Here is a 24,418-nt window from a genome sequence, read left to right as displayed (position 1 = left end):
ACTGTGTTAGAACACTCCTGGATGCTCTTCTGGTGTACAAACAAGATTTTTGAAGGGGCCCGCTAAACCAAGATAAGAAAAAGCGCCTGGTATAAACATAAACACCAGGTCGAACCTGTATGTCCCTCAACTTGCAGATCAAGTTGCCATGAAGGCAGATAGCTATTAGCTTGTTTTTAGGGTATTTTGTCTAGCTTTTGCTTAGTAACATCATTTAGCAACGTAATGTTAATTTGCTGCACTGTGAAAAAAAGTTACTTGCCTTACAACATTTTTGGAACTTGAGGTGCATAGGTTTCTGTGAATTTTCATACAGGATTGAGATATTTTTGATGCAGTGTTGGCAAACAGTGCAAGTGCTGCAAAGCAGTATCACCATTCTTTGGCATTTTCGGCAGTTTGGATACGAAATTGATGGATACACCTATTGTGACCTCTTCCTTTCTAAGGTTGGACCAACAGGGACTTATATGTGGTCAGAGAGGTGTATTTCGAGTGAACTGCATTGACTGCTTGGATAGAACAAATATTGTGCAAACAGCCATTGCCAAGACTGCCATGGACACTCAGGTTGGTACTAAGGACTCTTATCGGTCCACAAGCTTCATTTCTACTGCAGTGCACATTATTCATATGGAGTACTCATCAGAATTACCTGTCTAATCATGCTGCCACTATCATAATGTGGCAGTTACAATCTAAGCAACATGAAATAATCTCTGGAACCCCAGCCTTTAGCCCTCCTAACAGTAAAACTCGCTACTTGGTATCTTTCACAAAATGCACTTTCCACATTTGTATGGCTCATTGGCGCAATACTTATTACACTCGCGTGCCCATCTCATCACATGCTCAGCTCAATGAGCCTTTAACATGTTTGCAGTAAAACCCACGCATTTAACAAATAATTCCTCTCTAATTTCATTGAAGCCTGGAACAGTCTACCAGAACCACCTGTCTTTGAGCATGATGCTAAATAATTTTGGAAATTACTAGCTGTACACATTTGTTGCTAGTTGCATCTAATATTATTTCTTGCTGAGCTTGAGGTCATGGGTCCAATACCAGCTGCTGTAGGCCAACTTTGATGCAAGTACCAAAGGGACCAAAATGTAAGAATGCTCAGGTACTTAGATTTAAGTGCACATCAAAGAACTCCAGGTGGTCAAAATTAATCTGGGATTACAGTATGCCTTCAAATCAGATTGTTGTTTTGGTATGCAGAACCGCATAAATAGAAAAATATATTATTTATTTTATGTTGTTTATTTACATACAGTGTCATCTTGCATAGTGTGACGTTGAAGGAGTGCATATTGTCAATCAACTGAATACATGCTAGATGCAAAGAAAAGAGAAAAACGACATCAGAGGAAGATGGTTGATTAATGAACATAATTAGGCAACTGGTCTGCAAATTCATCATTTGGTAACTCCCTCAAGGATACCCAAAGGCCGTTCCAAATTCCAGTATTATGCTGTAAAAAGGAAAACCCAAAACAATCAATCGATGAATTCAATGGAACAATGTTAAGATGATGGCTTTTTCTGGTGGGCCACGAAAAAGGGATTTTGAAAACGACAGGTGCATCGATGATGGCTTTCCTGTGAGCAGTTCTATGCATCAGAACAGTGCGGTCACAAGTACGTCTATGGGTGTTTTCATACAAAAAGAAGTGTTCCACTATCCCGATGGTTGTAACCGCTACAGCTATGCTGGCTGCTACCCAGTCCTTGGGCCCTGATACTGCTGTCTGCCAAATTCCCACAAGCTTTCATTTTGCTTGGTTTTTGGCAGTTTCATGGTTAGGCACCTACTCATGTGTTCATTGCCACACTTCATGTTAAAATCTTCCCTCTTGGTCATTTCCAAGCTTCTCGGTGTTCAGTCACAGTGATTCATCTGCCACAAAAATTTATGGTTTTAATGAAAACTAGAGCTGTGCGAATAGCAAAATTTTGGGTGCGAAGCGAATTCGAATAATAAAGATTGAGTGCGAATTGAATCGAATAATTTCGAATAATTTTCGAATATTTCTCAAACATTTTTCGAATAATTTGAAGTGAAATTACAGAAAAAGTTGCGGAGAATCCCTAAGTATGTTCTTGTGAGATCGCAACATGAAAGTTTCTTTTCGCTAGGTTGATGAAGCGCTGGTGGGGTCATATTTCATAGTTGTCGTTCTTATCAAGAGTGAGGCAATGTAGAGGCCGAATTGTATTTATGTACATGATATGGTGCAACCAAAGTGTTGCCGACAACACTTTACACGTGATAGGCAGAGATGCCATTTCCTCAGCCTCTCCTCCTCTTTTAACTTCTCTGGAAGCCCAACTGATGTGGCGGACAAGGGTGTACTCCCTTCAAGTCCGGAGTCCCAAATCTGCCTCGTAGACGTCGATATATAAGAACATCTGAAATTTTGGATGCTAAAAAACTTCGGCGTCCGATTTTTCGGACTTCCTGCCCAAATTTCAGGTCCAAAACAGCATTAATTGAGCCCCCAACTCTGCCACATCTTTCACCTCCATGTTGGAAGCAGCGTTTTCTTGAGTTAATACATTTGCGACCGTAGCGGAACTCTAAAGGTAGCTTTGCCGCAATACGGGGGTGTGATGAGGTGAAGCATATTGAAAATCTAGGGACCACTTCCAAACGGACGTTGACTGTCTTTTGGCTAAGTTCGACCGTAACGGACCTTGAAAGGCAGCTTTGCCGCAATACGGGGGTGTGAGGAGGTGAAGCATATTGAAAATCTAGGGACCACTTCCAAATGGACGTTGACTGTCTTTTGGCTAAGTTCGACCGTAACGGACCTTGAAAGGCAGCTTTGCCGCAATACGGGGGTGTGAGGAGGTGAAGCATATTGAAAATCTAGGGACCACTTCCAAACGGACGTTGACTGTCTTTTGGCTAAGTTCGACCGTAACGGACCTTGAAAGGCAGCTTTGCCGCAATACGGGGGTGTAATGAGGTGAAGCATATTAACCACGTTCATACTGCAGTACGAAAGTTGTTCCCTAAGCACTGCGTTTTCTTTTTCCAGTGTCTTGGCATTATATCATTTATTTTATTAAACCTGTCTATTGTTCGTATATGATGTAGATATGCATTTATACGTTTTGCTTTGCCTGATTTTCCCTTCATTGTACTTTGTGTGATTGTCCTTCCTTACTTGTTCTTTAATGGACCTGCAGGGTTAAATTAATAAATTGACAAAGTGAGTAAATGAAGTGGAGTGGTGAATACAATTTGGCCTCTTACATAACCCAAAAGTGCTACCGATGAAAACCCTGAACTCTTGAGCCATATATTACATTTATGCTGTGTTCAACACAGCATTCCCATGCACCACACCCTAAAAGTGTTGTTTTGCATTGACTCATTCTGAATCAACATATGTTTTCCAGTTTGTTCGACTGGGCTTGCTGCCACCTGAGGGAGTGCTGCCTACAGCTTGCCGGCGCATTTTCCAAATGTTATGGGCCAACAATGGGGACATTATCAGCCGCCAGTATGCAGGCACAGTAGCTCTCAAGGTATGTGGTCGCAGTAATGTGCTTTTTGATTTTATTGGCACCTTGATTGAAGATACGCCAGGAATTAGTTTGAATTACCAGAAGTTCTCGTGCTAACATACCATCTTGTGCTGCAATGAAACATTCACACATGCATACTCCTCAAAATAAATTCAGGAGATTCGTAAAGCGAGTGGGATGAGAGGGGCTCAAAAGGAAAGTGATGTGCACTTTTATTTATTGTTTCCAAGGGCTGCAGCAATCTCATAGACAGTTCTGAATGATTGCCAGTAAGGTTCTTACTTGTCAACGAGCATACGCATAATTAAGGGACAAAATGTGCTCTGTCCCGGGACAGCTGGTAGCCCCTTCCCAATCTCAGTACGCTTCTTTGGATGGCACCAGTGTACAGCAGCGAAAGCGACTTGAGAAACATTCCGCATGCGATATTCAGTAATAATTGTTAGGGTTTAACGTCTCAAAACCTAAGATTATGAGAGACGCCGTAGTGGAGGGCTCCGGAAATTTCGATCGCATGGGGTTCTTTATTGTGCACCTAAATCTAAGTACACGGGCCTCAGGCATTTTCGCATCTATCGTCATGTGATATTGAAGGCCAGGCCATCTTGGTTCCTTTTTTTATTATTTGTTTCTTTCTTTCTAGTTCAACACACGATTGTTGGTGCACGAGGTTTTACTAGTTTTGCCACTTTGGCCACATTGTAGGCAGGCAGTCAGCTTTAGTTGCAACTGTCAGTGATATAAGAATGCAAGTTTTCAGCTGAAGTAACAAGGGAAGCAGATATTTTTGGGCATGGACAAGCAGAAAGTATCAATTGACCGAATTTATGCAGTGAAACAGTTTGGATCAAGTGACTTTAAAATGCATTGAAAATGTAGCAAGCCAACCAAAAATTTGAAGTTAGTTTGAATTGACCCATAGTTACTGCAAGTCTTCTGTACCTGCAATACCCATTGTGGTTTGAAATATGCAGCACTGTTGCCAGTAATCACATTGTTGCTCGAGCCTAAACTCTGGCTTGTAACAGAGGCAGTGTTATCGCTCTCATGGTGAATATAGTTTGGTGTTTACGCTGCCTCTGTGTGATCAGCTATGTATAAACCCTTCAGTTTGGAACCAAAGTGCTCTACACATTGGTGAAACCCGTGAGGCTGACACTCAGCAGCACTTCTGCTTAGACTGGGCATCAGCTTTACGACAGATGCATATGCAATGCTACAACCTCGACAGTACAAAACACACACAGCCAAAATACATTTATTAAGCATCCTGTGAGTAAAGACCAGTGCTGTAGGCAGCCTTAGTTACCTGTGCCCTTTGGTACTGCTTGAAGTGAAGGCAGATCGTACATTAAAATTTCAAACAACACTAGCACAGCAATGACAATAAACATGTGCTTTCTAATTGATTTGCTCCATGTTCAAATATTTGCCTGGGGTGAAAATTATAGGATTTTCAAAAAACTTGTGTAGGTACTGGTGGCAATCATTGATAAAAAATTCATTAAAAAATTAGAAGCCAGTATCTATTTGAGGGTCGAATTTTTTTGCAAAATCCAGTCCAAAAATGTGTAATTTTTTTGTTGCTGAAATAAATTTTTCAGACGATTCTATTTCATTAAAAATTTGTCTAAATTTTTTTTTCGTGACCGTAATGTGACAAAAAAAATAATTTTTGTTGTTACATAACATGCTTTATTCGTAGTAAAATCAAGCAAAATCCTAAAAAAAAACTTTCCTAAAAAACCTAAAAAATCCTAAAAAACAGTTTTTTATAAATAAAAATTATGCAGTCTGTTAAACATAGCTCACAGACATACAAAAATACCGTAAAATGCCCAGCAAGCCCCCCACCCGAGCAAGCGCCCCCCTCCCTTTTCCGGAAGATCTGAGAGATCTGAAATAAACGCCAGTAACCGAGCAAGCGCCTCCCCCCCCCCTTCCCCCTCCTCCGCTGCGGCCACTTTTTTTCAAGACGAGCATCGCCTGTGTAAAAAGAACCACAAGAATGAGTACACTGAATGCGTATCTAATGTTGCTTATGAAACTCCGTTGTCATGTGGCCGGTCGTGTATTGGTCAAACCGGTCGCTGCTTCAATGGTTTGACAGGGACGAGAGGGAATAAAAACAGTTAATAAATAAAGCATTTCATTGGAAACATGGATGTGAATTTTTTTTTATTTTTAGCTGCTTTCCCACCGCCATCTTGAATTTCGGTCCGGAACATGGCAAGCGCCCCCCTCCAAATCTGGTCGGATTATCCTTCACTGTGGGGGGGGGGGGCTTGCTCGGCATTTTACGGTAAGCGCACCACAGTACTTTTCCGGTTAAAGATGTTCGTGCTCTAACACTAAAAACTTTTCAGCGTGTGATATTCTTTGAAGCATGGCTCGCCGTGCACGCTTTTCAGATGTCACTCCTTGATCGTCATCGGAGTCTGAACTCGTCAAAAAATCCTCGTCTGACAAACTGCAATCCAATGAATCAGATTTTTATTCGGCACTTGGGGAATAGTCCGCAACGGAGGAATCGCTGCTCTACTCATCGGCAGCAGAGCAACCGGCGCGCGCTTCCATAGCGTGCGAACTGCGTCAGTGAGCGCACAGAAGAAAACTCTATGGTTGTGCGCCCGTTCGGAAAGGAAAACGAGTGAAAAAGCTACAGTAATCCTTCGTCTTATCACCAACACGTCTTATCACCTTCGTCTTATCACGGCGGCATCGTTTGTGTAATTTAGCACCGCACGGAAACAGATGTAATCGCGCCCCGGGGAGCAATAAACGAGAGAGTAACAAGCGGTCACCCTTTGAGAGATTAGAAACCAAACAGCCATCAGCTTCGCGGGCGCAAGAAGCGAAAACCATCCGAAGGATGAAACCGAAACCAGCCGGACCGCGGGCGCGCGTTTTGATGCGCAAATGAAAGCCACCGCGCCTCTTTGGAAAGCAAAAAAAAAAAAAGACGGAGAGACATCGGCGCATTACAAAAATTTCATGTATTCCCGAAGCGCGGCAGAACATTCCAAGCTAGAGAAATGATCGAAGAAGGCGCGTGTTTGAAACCAGCTGCACCACGAACGCGCTCGAGTGGGCAAGCGATAGCAGGCGCGCCGTTTTGGGAAGCAAAAAAGAAATACAACGGAGAGACATCGGCGCATGAAAAAAATTCCACGTATTCCCGAAGTGTGGCAGCACATGCAAAGCAAGAGAAATGATCGAAAAAGGCTCGCACTTTAAACCAGCTGCACCACGAACGTGCTTGAGTGGGCAAGCGATAGCCGGCGCGCCGTTTTGGGAAGCAAAAAAGAAATACAGCGGAGACATCGGCGCATGAAAAAAATTCCACATATTCCCGAAGTGTGGCAGCACATGCAAAGCAAGAGAAATGATCGAAAAAGGCGCGCACTTTAAACCAGCTGCATCATGAACGCGCTTGAGTGGGCAAGCGATAGCCGGCGCGCCGTTTTGGGAAGCAAAAAAGAAATACAACGGAGACATCGGCGCATGAAAAAAATTCCACATATTCCCGAAGTGTGGCAGCACATGCAAAGCAAGAGAAATGATCGAAAAAGGCGCGCACTTTAAACCAGCTGCATCATGAACGCGCTTGAGTGGGCAAGCGATAGCCGGCGCGCCGTTATGGGAAGCAAAAAAGAAATACAACGGAGAGACATCGGCGCATGAAAAAAATTCCACGTATTCCTGAAGCACCGGCTATCGCTTGTCCACTCGAGCGCGTTCGTGGTGCAGCTGGTTTAAAGTGCGCGCCTTTTTCAATCATTTCTCTTGCTTTGCATGTGCTGCCACACTTCGGGAATACGTGGAATTTTTTTCATGCGCCGATGTCTCCGCGAGGCGCGCGTGCGCCATGAGGCGCAGACAACTTTACAGGGGCTGATAGCACCCCCACAATATACACACAAGTTACAGGTGGTGCCACTTTCTGGTGGCAGCCTAACACAGAGGCTAACTGTGGCGGCTTCTATATCTCACCCTTTGAAGATCAAGCAGAAGATGGAGGAAGCCAAACACTTTGCAAGTTTAGACAGTCTGGCCGAACAACACACCGGCTGTAACATGTTCGTATGACACCATCACTCCGGTCCTTGACTGCAGGGGGCTGTCCAAGGGTTTCATCGGGTTAGCAGGCTGGGGTTCCTGCAGCAGTGGTTGTTGCTCATCTGATGGCAGTGGTACCTCTCTGGAAGCAGGGGCTGCAAAAGGCACTGGGTGACGCCGATTGTGTTGTAGGATACCACCTCGCTCCGTTTCAATCACATAGCATCTTGGTGTTTGTGCCGGGCTCAGGATCGTAGCCTTAACTTGGTGGGGTTGCACCCAGACGCCCTGGCCTGTTTGGAGTGATGGCAGGTCTTGAGCTCCATGATGTCTGTTGTAGTTGCCTGTCTGCTGCCACTTGTAGACCTCATCCTTGGTGACGACATCTCTCCTTGGTGGCCAGTTGGGACACAGCTGGGAGTCTTGCTGGGGCACTCTGGTTCTTAGTTGTCATCCCATCAACAGCTGAGCCGGACTGAAGCGTTCGACTCCTGGAGTATCCCAGTAGCGGAGGAGGGCCAGATGAGGATCCTTTGATTTGCTCAATAGTTCCTTGATTGTCTGAGCTATTCCCTCCACCTCTCTGTTTGAGTGAGCATAGTGTGGATTGCTGCTTGCACGGTTTAAGGTGTATGACACTGCGACTGCCGCAAACTCTTGCGATGAGAATGGTGGGTCATTGTCTGACCTGACCTCTTGCCATGGTTGGCAAAGATACACTTCAGAGCGTCAATGACTGCTTGAGCCATCATGCTTCTTAGGGTCGCCACCTCTGGGCACCTTGAGTGATAGTCTACCATCAAGATGATTGTCTGGCCATTGAGATGGAACAAGTCCATTCCGAGAAATTTCCAAGGACATCCAGGTAGTACCACGGAGACCAGGGGCACTTGAAGGGGTCCGCTCTATGCACGGCTGGTGCAGAAGCCTAGCTCCGGTCCCAGCCGCAAATAGTCGTACCGTGTCAACGTCCCCTTCCCGTAGCGCGCGTCATCGCAGCTACGACGGGTCCGGGCGAATAAGGCAACAGGCTAGAACAACAAACAACACTTTATTGCTACGCTAGCAATAACGCGTAAATGTCGCGTAGAGGGATAGTCCGCTCTCGTAGAAAACAAAGGGTATGGCTTACACCTTCGGTCGATGTTCGGCTGGCGGGTCTCGGGGCGGTGAGGTGTTACTTCGCAGGTCAGCAGGGCATGAGAGACCGTCTCTCTGCCTGGTCGGCAGTTTTGTTCACCTCCCGTGTCCCTCCCCACCGCGAGGGTTGATTACCTCGCAGGGCGACTTCCCTTTCCCGCGAGCCGGGAAGCGAGGATTGGCGCGCGGAGTGGCGGGAAAGAAGGGGTTGTCCGGAAAGGCGACGGTGCTCCTCTCCTAGTGGTCCCCCGGCTCCCGCCGTCAGTTCGCGATCGCGCCAGCCTTAAAAAAAGGAAATGGGCGCGCGTGCTCCCCCACATCCTCCTCCCCTTAAGAAAGCCCTCGGACGACAGAGACTGAACCATGAGGTAATATTTTGTTATTCCTCATCGAGGAAGGCTTGGACAGATCGGTCCAGGTCCGTGCCCTCCTGCGGTTGGCCCTCTGCCGTGGGTGTCGCCGGTGCCCCCACTGGCGTCGCCGCTGCCTCCGAAGTAGCCACCACCGGCCTTGTTGCGGTCTTCGCTGCCGTGCCCACTTGCGTCATGGCTTGCCCAGTCGTCGCCTCCGCCGTCACTGCTGCAGTAGGTCTGGCCTGCACCTGCAGCCCCGTGGTCCGGACCGCGCCTCCTTGGGCCCCGCCTCGCTGGTCGTTGTTGGTGATTGAGAGGAGCGAGTCAACGAAGTGTTTCGTTCCAGGCGGCCTCTACAGCATGGTTCGGGCTCCTCCGGTCTGGTGGGGCTCGGGGTTTTCGGCGTGCTGCGCCGTGGCCTTGAGGGAGCATAGGCCATCGGGGTGTCCACACAACCCTGGCACGTCCCGGTGGCTGCGGCCCCGAGGCAGCTGGCTCTCCCAGTTGGATTGGCATTGGTCTTCGGGCCTCTTGTGTGGAGGCCGGGTGGTGGTGCGATGGGGTAGCGTGGAAGTGGCGGTGGGATGTACCAGTCGACCTCCAGTCAGGCGTCCATGCCGATGCTTGCTGGTGGTGGTGGGGCTGCGACGACGACGACGTAATGTGGGTGCGGGCTCGCCGTGAGGAGGCGGTCTCCTCTCCAAGCCGTCCCGGCGGCACCTATTTCCCTTTTGCTTATCCAACATGCAGAGTTGTCTCCGCCTGTTTCGCAAGAAGTACCGCGGCTCAGGGCTTTTCACTCGGTTTCGAGCGTTCTCAGCCGCCGCCTGTGGCTCGGAGGGGGACTGATAGTCGTCCCCATGCTCCTCCCGTGACACGTAGCGTTTCAAGTCGCATACGTGCACTGGTCCGCCGCTCGGTTTGCCTTTCATGTTCGCAAGCCGATAAACAAGCGAGGAAACCTTCTCTCGCACTCGGTACGGCCCGGACCATTTCGGTGCCAGCGAGGCTGCAAACTGTTTGCTAGCGTCGCTAAGAACATGATGGCGTCGCAGCACCAGATCGCCCACTTCGTAGTGTACGTTCCGATGCGAGTGGTCGTACTGCGCCTTCTGTTGTGCCCTAGCAGTGCCGAGATTACTGCGTGCTTTACGTAAAACTTCCGCTAGTTTCTCGCGCAACTGCGCTGCGTATTCAGCTCGTGCTGATGACGCCACTGGCACTCCACTGCGATCCGCGAGTACCGTCTCCATCGGATTCGGCAGTTCTCTCCCCAGGTTTAGAAAAGAAGGTGCATACCCAGTCGAGCGGTTCACAGTCGATCGCAACGCAAACGCGATCTCTGGAAGGTAGGTATCCCAGTCCTTGTGCCTTTCAGAGAACGCGACAAGCATGTGCTTGATGTTGCGATTGACTCGTTCCGTGGGGTTCGACTGAGCATGGTAGGTGGTTGTTTTCTTGTACTTAATGCCATGCGCGGCGCACGTGTCAACAAACACCTTCGCAGTAAAATAAGACACGTTGTCTGTTATCAACTGCTCAGGGAAACCAAACCTGGTGAAAACCTCCATCAACTTATCCAAGATCACTCGAGCCGTTAGCTTTCTAAGGGGGAAAAGTTCTACCCACTTAGTGAAGTGATCCGTGACCACCAGCAAGAATTTGTTTCTGCTAGGAGTTGTGGGGTACGGTCCCATTACGTCACATGCCGCGATTTGCCAGGGAGTCTGGCTGTTGATCGGCTGCATGAGGCCGGGCGGTCGTCCGCCTCGGGGCTTGACGCTTTGGCACACGTGGCAGGAACGGGCGTAACGAATCACATCCCGCTTCATGCCTGGCCAGGTAGCGAGGCGACACAACTTAGCATAAGTCTTAGGGCCGCTCGCATGCCCAGCAATGCACGAGTCATGAAAGTAGCGAAGCAGTGCTCCTCTCAACTTGCGCGGTATCACGACCTTGAATGACTCACTTGTGTCATCGTCGGATGGGATGTACCTCAGCAGGACGCCATCAGAATCCAGCAGATAAGAATCCAGCGCGCTCACAGCATTACCAGCTGTTGCCGAGCGCTCCGCACCGACAGCAATACCAGCTGCCCCCGTGTGCGCGGTGGCCTCGCCACCCGGCTCCCGGAGCCCGTCGAACACCTTTCGACAAAACGGATCTTTCTGCTGAGCTTCTAACAGCTCCCTTCTGCTGAAAACAATCCCCGCGCTAACGACAGCCTCTACGTGGTTCACGCTTGTGCCTTGAACTGACGTTTGTTCTACTGTTTCCGTTAGCGCTACCTCGAGTGTCTCGCTCTCAGTCCGTTCCGGGTCAGTCTCGTGACGGACTGGAGCACGCGATAGTGCGTCGGCCGCGGCATTGTTCTTGCCCTTGCGGTAGCGTACGGTGAAGTCGTAACGCTGCAGAAGCAATGCCCAACGAGCCAGGTGGCCACTTGGTTCGTTCAAGCGCCTCAACCACGTGAGCACCATGTGGTCCGTCTCAATAACAAACGCCACTCCGTCGATGTAATAGTCAAACTTACCGAGAGTGAAAACTATCGCGAGACACTCTTTCTCTGTTACCGAGTAGTTCCTCTCCGCCGGCGTTAACGAACGGCTCGCGAACGCAATCGGTCGGAGGGCACCTCCATGCTCCTGAAGCAAAATTGCTCCTAAACCCAGGTCGCTTGCGTCTGTTTGAATCACAAACTCCCTGTTCAAATCGGGTAGCTGCAGTTCAGCTGTGTTAGCCAGCAACTTAGTGAGGCGACGCAGTGCGGCCTCCTGCTCTTGACCCCAAACCCAACGCTCGCCGTTCCGCAAGAGCTTTGTCAAAGGCGCCTGCACTGCTGCACAGTCTGGAATGAATTGGCGATAGAAGTTCGCCATCCCCAGAAAGCGCCTCAGCTCGCCGATGTCTTTCGGCGACGGAGAGCTGACTATCGCTTCGAGCTTACCCTTAGTCGGCAAAATGCGACCCTCGTCAAGCGTGAATCCCAACAATGTTATTCGGGTTGCCGCTATCTGAGCTTTGTTCGGGTTCAGAGTGATGCCCACAGACCTCAGCCTTTCTAGAACGTCTCTTAAGTGGCGCAAGTGCTCATCGAACGTTTTCGAGTAAACCACTATGTCGTCTAGATATGCGAGGGCGTGCTGCCACTTTGCATCTCCCAGAACTTGGTCCATTAGCCTCTGATAAGTAGCGGGAGCCCCCACCAAGCCAAAAGACATTCTCCTGAATTGGAAAAGTCCCCTGTGGCATGTGAAAGCTGACTTCTCTCGGTCCCGCTCGTCCATTTCGACCTGAAAAAATCCACGACTAGCATCGAGCGTCGTAAAGTACTTCGCCCCGCCTAGGTTGGATACTAACGATGAAATGGATGGAAGAGGGTATGCGTCCTTCTTCGTAACCTCATTCAGCCTGCGGCACACAAAGGCGATATGTATCATCCATCTTTGGAACTAGAGCAACCAGGAAACCCCATGGGCTGTTTGACCTTTCGACCACGCCTGTGTCGATGAGTTCGTCCAAGGTGGCGTCAAGTGCTTTCCGCTTGGTCAAGCTAATTGGTCGGGGATTGCATTTCCAAGGTCGTGCGTCACCCGTATCAATTGTGTGCTTGACCAGCGTAGTGCGGCCCGGGCGGTCAGTGAAAATCGTGTCGTACTCGTACAACAGCGACGACAGCTGCACCTTTTCCCTTTCTGGCATGCTGTGTGCTTCTGCCAAAAGCGGGTGCACTGACCTTCCCTGTACCGCGGCACATTGTTCTGGCGGCGTTACTCGCTTACTCCGCGCGCTTTCCTGCTCTCTCACTCGCGCTGCTCCCTGCGATTGGCATGCCGTTGTCAATGCGGGTGCTTTCGAGAAAAGCTTTAGCGCGTCTCCGTCGCGCTCTCGGTAACCTCCTCTTGCAATGTCAATGACAATCCCTGACTTGGCGAGAAAGTCTCGACCCAGGATTAGAGGCATTGACAACCCGGGAAGATGGACGAAGCGTTGTCGCCTCACGCGTCTTTCCCAGCGGATCACAAGTCTAGCCGCACCGCTCGATTGCGCTGTGCCCGAAGCAAGGCGGAAGGTGGTGTTGCTTTGTCTCAAGCAGATATTGTTCTCGCAGAGATGGTGCAACACCTCGTCCCCAAATAATGAAGCGCTTGCCCCAGTATCCAAAAGTGCTACAAACTTCTATCGAGCTATCGTTAACTCGATTAACGGTGCGGGCGAGTCTACGGCATCACCTGCGCGACAGACTGAAGGTGCTAGTGATCCGAGCGCACCGGTAGGACTACTGATCGCCGCGCGGTGTCCGACGTGGTTCACTGGCGGCGTCGTCCGTTTCCCGAACCGCGTGTTCGCTCCTGACCCGGCGTGCGGCCGCATTCGCGGGCGATGTGCCCCGGTGCGCCGCACCGGTAGCAAGGACCGCGGAAACCACGCCGGGCCGGGCACTCGTCGCCACGATCCGGCGGGCCTCGCTCCGCGTTGTCCTACGTTGCCTACGTTGTCCCGTTGACCTACGTTGACGGAGCGTCGGTAGTCGCTCGCATCCACAAAACTAGCCGCGTTGCCAAATTCGTTAACGTTGGGCGCCAGATGAGGGGGTCCGCTCTACGCACGGCTGGTGCAGAAGCCTAGCTCCGGTCCCAGCCGCAAATAGTCGTACCGTGTCAACGTCCCCTTCCCGTAGCGCACGTCATCGCAGCTACGACGGGTCCGGGCGAATAAGGCAACAGGCTAGAACAACAAACAACACTTTATTGCTACGCTAGCAATAACGCGTAAATGTCGCCTAGAGGGATAGTCCGCTCTCGTAGAAAACAAAGGGTATGGCTTACACCTTTGGTCGATGTTCGGCTGGCGGGTCTCGGGGCGGTGAGGTGTTACTTCGCAGGTCAGCAGGGCACGAGAGACCGTCTCTCTGCCTGGTCGGCAGTTTTGTTCACCTCCCGTGTCCCTCCCCACCGCGAGGGTTGATTCCCTCGCAGGGCGAGTTCCCTTTCCCGCGAGCCGGGAAGCGAGGATTGGCGCGCGGAGTGGCGGGAAAGAAGGGGTTGTCCGGAAAGGGCGACGGTGCTCCTCTCCTAGTGGTCCCCCAGCTCCCACCGTCAGTTCGCGATCGCGCCAGCCTTAAGGAAAGGAAATGGGCGCGCGTGCTCCCCCACACACTGCAAGGTTCACACGGATGGAGGTTAGTGACGAGAGAGGCGATGTCTGCTAATATGCCTGGCCACCAAACTGACACCCGTGCTAGGGCTTTTCTCTTGGTCCTTTTGACGGCCTGATGACCTTCATGCAACAGCGTTGAGACCGCCAGCTGAAGGGATGATGGGATAACTATCTGAGTGCCTTTCAGCAGAGCACTGTCGCAGACAGAAAGCTCGTCTGCCACCAAGGCTGACTTTGAGAGGTGCAGCGGCAGCTTAGACTTCCATCGCCAACCATACTGGCAGAAAGAGGTGAGGGCCTTGCACTCTCCATCAGACTCTTGTGCCGGTCGCACGTCTTTTGGACTGGGCAGCACAACTTCAGATATGCAGCTGACCACTTATGCTGCAAAGAGTTCCACTGTTTCTTGGGGATGGGATACCATCTGGGTGATGCGGGACAAGGTACCTGCTGTGACGAGCAGCTTTCCTGGCATGTGCACCATCCGGAACTGGTATCGCATAGTCTTCAGCCAGAGTCTCTGTACACGAGGTGGCAACATGTCCAGCTCCATCTTGCCAAGGAGGGAAACGAGTGGCAGGTGCTCTGTCTTGGCCTCAAAGGTGATGCCACAGACAAACTCGTTGAACCGTTAGATAGCCTGCGTTGTTGCCAAAGGTTCTTTTTGGGTGGCTGTTACGCTGTTTGGTCTCGTTCATTGACCGCGAAGTGAATGCGACTGGATGGCGCTCTCCGGAGGGTTGCATCTGTAGCAAGACTGTGCAGAGTCCGAACGAGCTCACGTCTGCAGGAACTGCAGTGGCGTACAATGGATGGTACAAGGCCATGCACTTGTCTGACGTCAAGAGTTCCTTGATTTTATCAAATGCTGCACTTTGTTCATGCTGTCACACCCAACTTGTGGACTTGTTCAGTGGGATATTGATGGGCGCTGTGACGTCCAAGATGTGTGGCAAGAATCTGGTAAGGTGATTCACCATTTTAAGCAGTCACATGACGCTGGCTATGTCCATTGGAGTTCCATGACCTTGACTGCTTTGACCTTGCTTGGATCTGGCCTGATGCCCTGCGATGAAACGACTCCGAGAAAGGAGAGCTCTGATACCCCAAAAAGACGCTTGTATCGGTTCAAAGCGATGCGTGCTTTTGCAAGATGAGACAGCACCTGGTTCAGTCTAGAGTCATGACCCTGGTGGGCGCATCTGAAAACCAGAATATCATCCGTGACATTGGTGACTCCTTCTTGGCCTTCCAGGATTCTGACCTGTTTTTGGAAGTACTCCGGCCCTGAGGTGACACCAAAGGGGATCCAGCAAAAGCAGTACCAGCTCTATGGGGTGATGAACATCGTAAGCTCTTGGGAGTCTGCAGAGAGCTTCACCTGGTAGATGCTTGTGGTCACATCCAGCTTTGAGAAAGCTGTTGCATTGTCGAGGAGCCCGAGAACTTACTCAACCGCTCGTAGAATGTGGCGTTCCCGGAGGGCAACTTATTTTAGTGGAGTCAACACATGGCTGGTAGGAACCATCGTCTTTCCAGATGATGACAAGACCGGAGTGCCACAGTGTTGGCTTGCTGACTCTGTGGATCACGCCAGTGCTTTTCTCTTTGTCTAGCTCATGGTGAACAATCTAGAGCAGTGGGATGGACACCCTGCGAGGAACCCTTAGTGAGAAAGGCACAGCATCAGGTTTCAGCCGCATGATGTCCTCGTCCTTGAAAGTGCTGGATTCCCAGAAGAGCTTGGTGTGTGGCGTTGCTATTGGAGTCTTCAGTTCATCAAGAAATCTCACTACTTGGAGAGCTTGTAGCACTGGCAGTCCCAGAAGGGGCACGGTGAGAGACTAGATCAGGTACAGGTGCTGAGAGCTTGTTTTCCCCTGCCACCAAAGTCGTGCCAAATGCAAGCGTAGCACGCGCATTGGCTGTCCTCCAGTGCCAGTGAGCAGTGTCAACTTGGTTGCACTTGGCAGGCAGCGTAGGGAATGACAGATACCTCAGCTCTGTTGTCGACCTTGAACTGTTCGGTGTAGATGTCAGTGGTGACATGAATGAACTTTGCCGCGGCAGGTGTGCTGACAGTGTGCAGGTGAATGTAGCTGAGCTTTTTCTGCTTATACTTCCTCGAGTGGCATACTTTGGCAAAGTGGCCTTTCTTTTTGTGGGCATTCCGGGTGGAGTGTCGTGCCGAGCAATTCGAATGAGGGTGAGCCGCACAGCTGCAGAATTCACATGTAGACGACTCGTGTGAGCACTCTGCTTTTGGCTGTGATGAACGAGGCTTAGCGTCAGGGCGGCAACGCGAGGCGAATTTGTTGGCTTTTGTGGCGCCGAGGTGGAGCTCACAGGAGTGCTTGATGCGGTTTTTGGACAATGTTTTTTCCTTATCTTAGGATGGATGGGCTTGTGTCCATGCCTCCTTGAGTGTCAACGTTGCGTTTCAGCACAGCTGATCAAAGAGATGGGAGTTGCGGAGGCCAACAACAAACCGGTCGTGTAGGAGTCTTGGCTCCATTCAGCTGAGAGATAGTTACAGTGCTTCACCATCCTGGACAGTTCTGCGTAGTATGTGTCGACACTTTAGTCGGTCAGCTGAACACCTATAGAACCACGATGACTCATAGAACTGGTTTGCAGGGTGCACAAAGTGGCCGGTGTAAGATGCTGCAACCACTTGGTACAAGGAAAGAGATGGAGCATTGAGCGAGAAGGCCTTGAGAAGCAGGCGGGCCTTCTTTTGTAGCCCAGCGTCCGGCTTTCATAGCCCTGCGTCCGCTAGCACTGCGGCACTAGAGAGGTGGTGACAGCAGCTCCCTCCAATCCGGTGTCTTGCCATCTCAGCGCTCTGCCCACCAGAAAGGGTGAGAGACCACTTGAAACATTCGATGGGGAGCATGGTCAAGATTGATGTCCAATGGTGGCCGCAACTGCACCACATAATGCCAACGTACGAGTCCCACGCTTTAGCGACATGATCCTGAGAACCCCCAGTAAAGAGGTTGAGTCCTGAGGGGGAGGGGGGGGGTCGTTGACTTTTGAGGAGATGACGGCCACTGTCTTGAGCACCTGAAAACCTTTATGTTTGCGTTCAGGTGAAGACAGGCCCTGGTTTGATGGGAACCTCTCCAGCAATGCCGTCTCACGGTGAGGCCCCCTCGCAGGAAGGGGTGATTGCGACTCCCCTGTCGAGCTTCTGCGTAAAGCACGACGAAAGGCCACCTCACTTGCTCGGCCACAGGTGCATAAGCTCCTTCCAAGAAAATGCGGAGCCCAGCGCCCCTGTTCAAATGCCGATCCCAGGGAGAAAGCTTTCTGGCCGACAGGTGCATGCACTATGGTGTCTGCCATGATGAATTCCATGGCCAAACATAACAGTTCCCTGTCATTGTTTTGGAGTCATCCTTCTTATCACTACCACGTTATATCACGCAGTCATTTAAGAAAGCTGCAATTTCTTCGGCACTTTAGTAAAAAGAAAGAAAAGGCCTTCTGGTGGGTATATTATGTAACATTGACTATCTCATTGCATTAATTTATTTATTTATTTATTTATTTATTTATTTGTTTATTTAGTGTTAGCAGTGGTGCACATCAGGAGACACATATTTGTATTTGGTTGTTAATGCATACTGCCGTCTAACGTGTAGTTAAGTTGCGTTTCCAGAAGTTCTTTATTTATTTACATAATACCTACATTAGGTATTATGTAGGGGGGCGGGGCACAAAAACATAACCATTAAAAAATGTTGCAGTGGCTTAGCTCGGCTATGCCAGGATAACGTAGCGTTAGCAAAGGTTCAGCTGATTGTTCTTAGCTTTCCTGATTGTCTAGGATTAGCTTGATTATCATGCTTACTGCTGCTCCAATGACACACACATGGTATACATATTATGTGGCACATGTATATTTATTTTGCCAGGCAACTACTTTGGGATCTGATGAGTTAAGCTTCTCCGCTCTCCTGCGCCGTTGAGCAGCATTTGCGCTCTCCTTCTCCATGGCTAAACCACACTGGCAAATGCCAGTCAGAGGCACTATCAAGCGGCTCCAGCGCAGTGTCAGACGGCAACTGCACAGCGAAAGCAAATAGCTGCGCGCGTGCCGGCGCCAGTACGTCTACCTCGGCTACGACGTCACTCCTCTGGAAAGCGCGGACCAGCGGCAGCGAGTCGCGCGCGGCAGCGGCGGAGTGCACGGGAGGTGCCGGCTCCGATGCGCCAGCTGTGTGACATCACTGATCCTCACACATGCGCAGCACGGCTCTTGAGCAGCCACACGAAACTGGCTCGGCTAGGCCAGTGTAGCTAACGCTACAAAACAGATGTAGCGGAGAGGTAGAAGAAGAACAATGCTGCTACATTGACATACAAAAACCAACTGCTTTATTCGAGGGCCCACGCGCTCGCCTTTCACGCGCCTCTGCTGACTTCGTCGTCGTCGGTGCCTCGGCACGCCAGCGCGGGACAGGGCTCCCCGCCGTATAGACGGAGTCTTAGCCAAAGAATGTCCATAATACAGTCCTGGTCGGTAAAACGAAGTGGCGAAGGGGTGCTCAATTTTCTTTTCAGAGGGTCGGGGCTGAGAGTGGCACAGAGGGCGGGTGGTGAAACCTAGTGGATTTTGCGAGCCGTTCCGCTGACGGGGGCGGTGCTGCGGAGAGACGCTCCAGGAGGGCCGAGTGGGTCTGCGAGAGAGCGGTCGCACCAGGCACGCTCGTCTACGTGGGCATGACCGTCGTGGCCACCAGTCCCGGGGAGGGGGCCAGCGCAGTCATGGAGTACAGGATGCTTCCGTGAGGGTGCAGTACGACGCTGCCATCGTGCACCAGTGAAAACTGTATGCGCTGCTGGGAAGTCACTGCCGGAGTCTGTGGAGCCTTGCTCACCACGACCTACGCGCTCTCTGTGACTGGTGCGGGCGCGACGGGCGCAGAGGACGCCATACTGCCGCCCGTCGAGATGAGGGGCGCCGACAGGGTGCCATGATGGTGGTGATGGTGGTGGTCCTGTGCCAGTATCTGCGGCTGGGTGAATGTCGGTATCTACACCAGGGACTGGTGCTGGTCTGTCTGGAACACACCCAGCATGGACTGGGCCAGCATGGTCTGCACGTGCAGCATGGCCTGCGGCTGTTGTAGTGTCAGGGGCTGTCCCGGGACTATGGCAAACGAGGGGGGCAGCATCATGCGGGGCGGCGCCAGAATGATTTTGGGCCTTGGCCCCATATTCTGCGGGATGACCAGGGTTGGGGTGCCAGGTGTGGCCTTGTGCTGGGCCGCCCGGGGAGACTGGGACCGGGTGGTCGCGGTTGGTGCGGGCTTCGTCATGTTTGCACTGCCGCTCGACAGCTTGGGCAGGATCTGCGGTCAGGACAGTTTGATGTTCGAAACCAACCAGCGTGGTCGGGACAGTCTGAGGTGGCTCGGTTATGGTGACACCCGTGGTGTCAGCGAACACGTGACAGGCAGCGCTGGTTTGGGTGTCACAGACACTATCAGTAGGCGCTGATGCCGTCATGCTCACCGAGGTGTCCACAGGCGTTGACCATTCTACCAAAGGCTGTTGGCGATGGCAGGAGTGGCAGGCAAAACAGTTGGCGGCAGGCGATACTCAGTCGTGGCACGTGACGTGCACAGTGTCGTCTTGGGCGCCGCGTTGAAAGCGATGTCTTGCAGTGGCTCTGTGGCTACGTTTAGCGCAGCAGGGAGTATGTGATGTGGCGCTGCCAGTTGTGGTAGGGCTAGCACGAACCCTCGAAGTTGGTCGTATGCCTGCGGCCCAGGAGGAGGCACAACACATCGCAGAGCAGGAGGAAGCATAGCTACCGTGATGGCGTACTTGTCCTGCTGTGAGATGATGTTACGCAGGTAGAAACCAGCCTCCATCTTGATAAGCCAGATGGCTGGATTGCGGCCAGAATTTGGGAAACTCCGGCGGTAGCAAGATGTAATGTGCCGTGTTTTCATCTGGTCGCAGCGCCATAGTGACAGGCGTGTCAGAGGTCGGTTGACTCGGTGAGAACGTCTGGCGGAATCTTCTGAAAGGTCACTCTAAGATCCGGGTCACCACTGTAGCGGAGAGGGAGAAGAAGAACGATGCTGCTACATTGATGTACGAAAACCAACTGCTTTATTCGAGGGCCCACGCACTCGCCTTGCACGCACCTCTGCTGACTTCGTCGTCGTCGGCGCCTCGGCACGCCAGCACGTGACACAGAAAAGCATTTTGCATGTATATACGAGGGAGCAGCCAAAAGTAGCCAGAATAGCACTGCGCTGGGCGGAGCAACCGTAGTATGCAGTTCTATCTACTAGGCGACTGTCCGTTCGAGTACATTGCATCTGGTGGCTTCTCCCAAAAAGGTTTTCTCTGGATGTAGTAATTTTTTTTTTGTGAAATCAGTTTCGCGCACTTGTTTTTTTTTTTTGTAATGGCCAATTGAAGTGAACAGCGGGTGGCTGTGAAATATTGTTTCTTGCTCCGGAGAAATGCCCCATAAACTAAGATATTAAACACTTTTTACAAAGGTGCTGCTATGGGAAAAACTAAGTACATCAGTGGTTTTCTCTTTTTAAAAATGGGGAAATATTTGATTCAAGACAAACCTTGTTCTAGACATCCGTCAACTTCACGAACAGATGAAAATGTCAAAATCTTTGTGCACTTGTGCTTAAAGACCGACGAACCCTTAAAGAGTTGGAGAAGTTACCTGAGATAGCTTGGAGCTCAGTTTAGCAAATTTTAACAGAAGATTTGAGAATGAGAAGGGTCACCGAGAAGCTTCTGCCACAATTTTTGACAAACAAGCATAGAGCTGGTCTAGTGACAGCATGCCGTGCTTTGAAAAAACAGCTCCAAAGCGACCCATACTGCATTTCCAAGGTTGTTACTCATGACCAGACATAAAACTGTTCTTACCATCCCGACACAAAATATTACATCCACACATTGTTCACTTAAATTGGCCATCACAAAAAACGAGGCGCACGTGCAGCTGATTTCCCCCAAAAAATCACTGTACTCAGATAAAAGCTTCCTAGGAGAAGCCAACAGATGCTATGAACTCGAAAGGAGCTGCACGACGCTTTCCTAGCGGTACTAAGGTAGCTCTGCCCAGCACAGTGCTATTTCGGTTAGCTTTGGGTACCACCTCAAATATACTGAATTACAAGAAGCACTGTAATGTTATTTGAAGAAAACTTAGGTATGGTTTAACAAATAGACTTTCAAAACATTTAGCACATACAGTTCTTACTCGGGAGCAACTTCACAACATAAAAAAAAATAAATCATTATCTTATACACTTGAAACTCGATTTAAAGAAGCTATGGCCACGCTCGAATTACAGTTAAACCTTGATACATATAACGAAATTAACAATTTGCCCCAAAAATTCGCTACAAACAGGTTTTCGTTATATGCAGTTTCAGCACGAAAGTTCGGAAAAAAAATGCACAGATTAAACAAAAGGGAAATTAAAGGCAGAGCTCAGCCAAAACCTTTATTTAGCGGCAAAAATCTGCGTTATTTTGCTCTATTGCTTGTTCGTGAGGGATGGCAATACTGGACGTTCATAGGACATCTATACAATGCTGCTCCGTCATCGTCTAGCCGTGGCCTCCGAGATTGCCTCCGGCAACGCGCCATCGTGTTGCCAGAGCTAATTGCGGAGGCCACGGTCTAGCGAACCCGTGGTGCGGCGCAAGACGGCAAAGTGTATGACGAGTCGACCTCCGAAGATCCGTCGTCGTCTCAGACAGTTTCCACCAGCGCCTAATCTGACATCTCCTCGGAAGTGATGGTGCAGTCCTCTGCAAAAAGAAAACATATAAGTGCGCCCGCGGCGCAAAGAATACCATCTCGAGGGGCACAAGCCCGCCTGCCCGCCTCACACACACCCGCATGCATGAACGAGCGCTCGCTGTCACATCGCAGTCGCCAGGGCTTCAAGCGCACGTCGCCGCCGCTTCATGCTCCGTCGTAAGCGGGGCAACCGCAGAAGATGCCTATGGCTCCTGCTCGTGCCAAAATGACAAAATTCAGAGAAAAATTCCTAGGTTATTGGCAACGAAAATTTGTTATATGAAGGGGTTCTCCCGGTTGCCACTTTGTTAGAGGTCGCAAATACATGTGCTTCTATGGAGTAACGGCGAGGAATAGAAAAAAAGTCACAGTTTCGCTGCAACGGCAAAGCAATGAATGCAATAGCAACAAATTGGAATGTAACACGAAGAATGGAAAGCAGCTCGTAATTTCCAGCGCATTGCTCAAGCGCAGAGGACTCACAAAAAGAACACGCACAGGATGAGCGTGAACTATCAAGTGTCACAGCTCAACACTTAGAGCACGCTGCTCAAACATAAAGAAGGACGCACGAAACGAACGCGCAGGTGTACACAAGACGAGCGCGAACTAACAACTGTCACAGTTGTTACTTCTTTCTGTTTGAACAGCACGCTCATTTTGCAAACGCGCCCGCTGCAGCGAGCGAAGTGACCTTTGTACACTCTGTAACTTCAGCGCGGACATCGCGGTGAAAGCACAAGACATACAAACCACCCCCCCCCTCACGAGATAAGTGAGCGCGCAGGCGACCACGCCCTGTAGGGCAAAGTGTGCCTGGTGACGCAGGAGCCGCGAGCGCATCGCAACAAGCGGGACAACGACCTTTAACACTTTCGTGACCGCGGAAAAAACGGTTGTTTTTGGCTAGTCCAGGAAACATTTTTTTCCTGCCACAGAAAATAATTGATGCTAAGTGCAGGGTATCAAATGATAGAGGAAGAATTGGTCTTTCCAACAGTATTAATTCCGAACAACGGATTTATTTCGAATATAATAAAAAAATTATCAAACAAAGAAAAATGCATCAAAAAGAAAAAAAGATTCATAAAAACATCAATACTACTCTGCAAAGGGTAAATATTTAAAAAAAATCGAAATATATGTTTTGAACGCAAAGACCTCGTAGAATAATAGTGGAAATATAAGCTCTGTAAGTACAAAGATTATTTACATAATTACAAGAATATAGGCACTAGTGCCTATCCTGCCACTGCGCGATGCAGTTTCTCGACGCGGTGAAACAAAGACTGGCTGCACATGTTTCGGCAAAAAAAATTTTTTTCTGTTCAACTTTCCTAGCATAGTTTGCAGTTCTGGTATTTTTCGATTTCCCTGTGTATTCATTGAAATGAACAGTGTAGCGTGTTCCAAATCTGCAAACATCCATAATTGAACCCTCATTCGACTACTTCCTCCCTCATATACTGCCGAATATCATACCGACTGTCAGATTTCACCATTTTCTCAACCACTGAAAGGTTCCGAAGGGGTTAAAAATAGCGTAGAAGAATCGTTCACGTGTTGCAATAGAGAAGACACGTGGTGAAGCTTCTCGTGGGATGTGACGGTCGTCGTCTTCAGATCAGAGACGCTCAAGAAGCCTTGAACCTTTTCCGTGGCATCACTGACTGTGGACGAAGGCCTGGATATATGTGTCGTCGACACCAACACCAATGCAAGTGTGGGACTTCAACGATTACCATGTACACATGGAGTGCGACGAACTTGCTCATCTTCTCTTCAGTCACCTCCCTCCATGGATCCGTCCCTCTCACTGTATGTTGGCTTTTCGAGAGTACGCATTCACGCATACTTACATGTGTAGTTGCATATACCTCTGACGACTTCTGCGGTGAAAAACAGCACGAAGACGCCGCCGCGCAGCACACCGGAATGTTGGGTGAAAGTCCACTCCGCGCTGTCTTTGTGGAGAGAACTGCGTTCTTTCTGCAGCCAGCACCAAATGCTCCCGCCCGAATGAAGTTAACACCTTGCAGATAAGAGCTGTTATTTTTAGTACGCACCAGATACGTTTACATAGACGCGCGGCAGCGATAAAACGACCCGAGGAGAAGACGAAACTTACCGGCGGATAGCTGCTGATGTTCAGGGGAGGTTTGACGCACATTCGCCGTCCGTACTGGATCCTGGCGAATCGAAGTCCTCTTTTGTGTCTGTGCTGCTACCATCATCAAGAGATTCTTGCTCAGATTAATTGGAATCCGTCGAAATTCGCAGTTTCTGTGGAGCACCCGCGAGCGACGTCAACGCGAAGTCTGAAACAACGAGCTCTCACCTACCCGACTGTGAACGAGCTTTA

The 24,418-nt window shown here is 50.1% G+C and overlaps 1 protein-coding gene across 1 annotated transcript in view; it reads left to right on the top strand.

Annotated features, from left to right (window-relative positions):
- LOC119379391 (phosphatidylinositide phosphatase SAC2) overlaps window positions 1–24,418 on the top strand; it is a 248,652-nt gene that overhangs the window by 85,099 nt on the left and 139,135 nt on the right. Inside the window, exons 10-11 of the mRNA XM_037648709.2 lie at window positions 450–570; window positions 3,412–3,540. Of these exons, the coding sequence (XP_037504637.1) occupies window positions 450–570; window positions 3,412–3,540 (250 nt within the window). The remainder of the gene's footprint in view (window positions 1–449; window positions 571–3,411; window positions 3,541–24,418) is intronic.

Source organism: Rhipicephalus sanguineus, chromosome 1 (genome assembly GCF_013339695.2).
Source record: "Rhipicephalus sanguineus isolate Rsan-2018 chromosome 1, BIME_Rsan_1.4, whole genome shotgun sequence".
Taxonomy (NCBI): domain Eukaryota; kingdom Metazoa; phylum Arthropoda; class Arachnida; order Ixodida; family Ixodidae; genus Rhipicephalus; species Rhipicephalus sanguineus.
The sequence above is the reverse complement of the archived record's forward strand: the minus strand, read 5'-3'. Positions and strand labels throughout refer to the sequence as shown.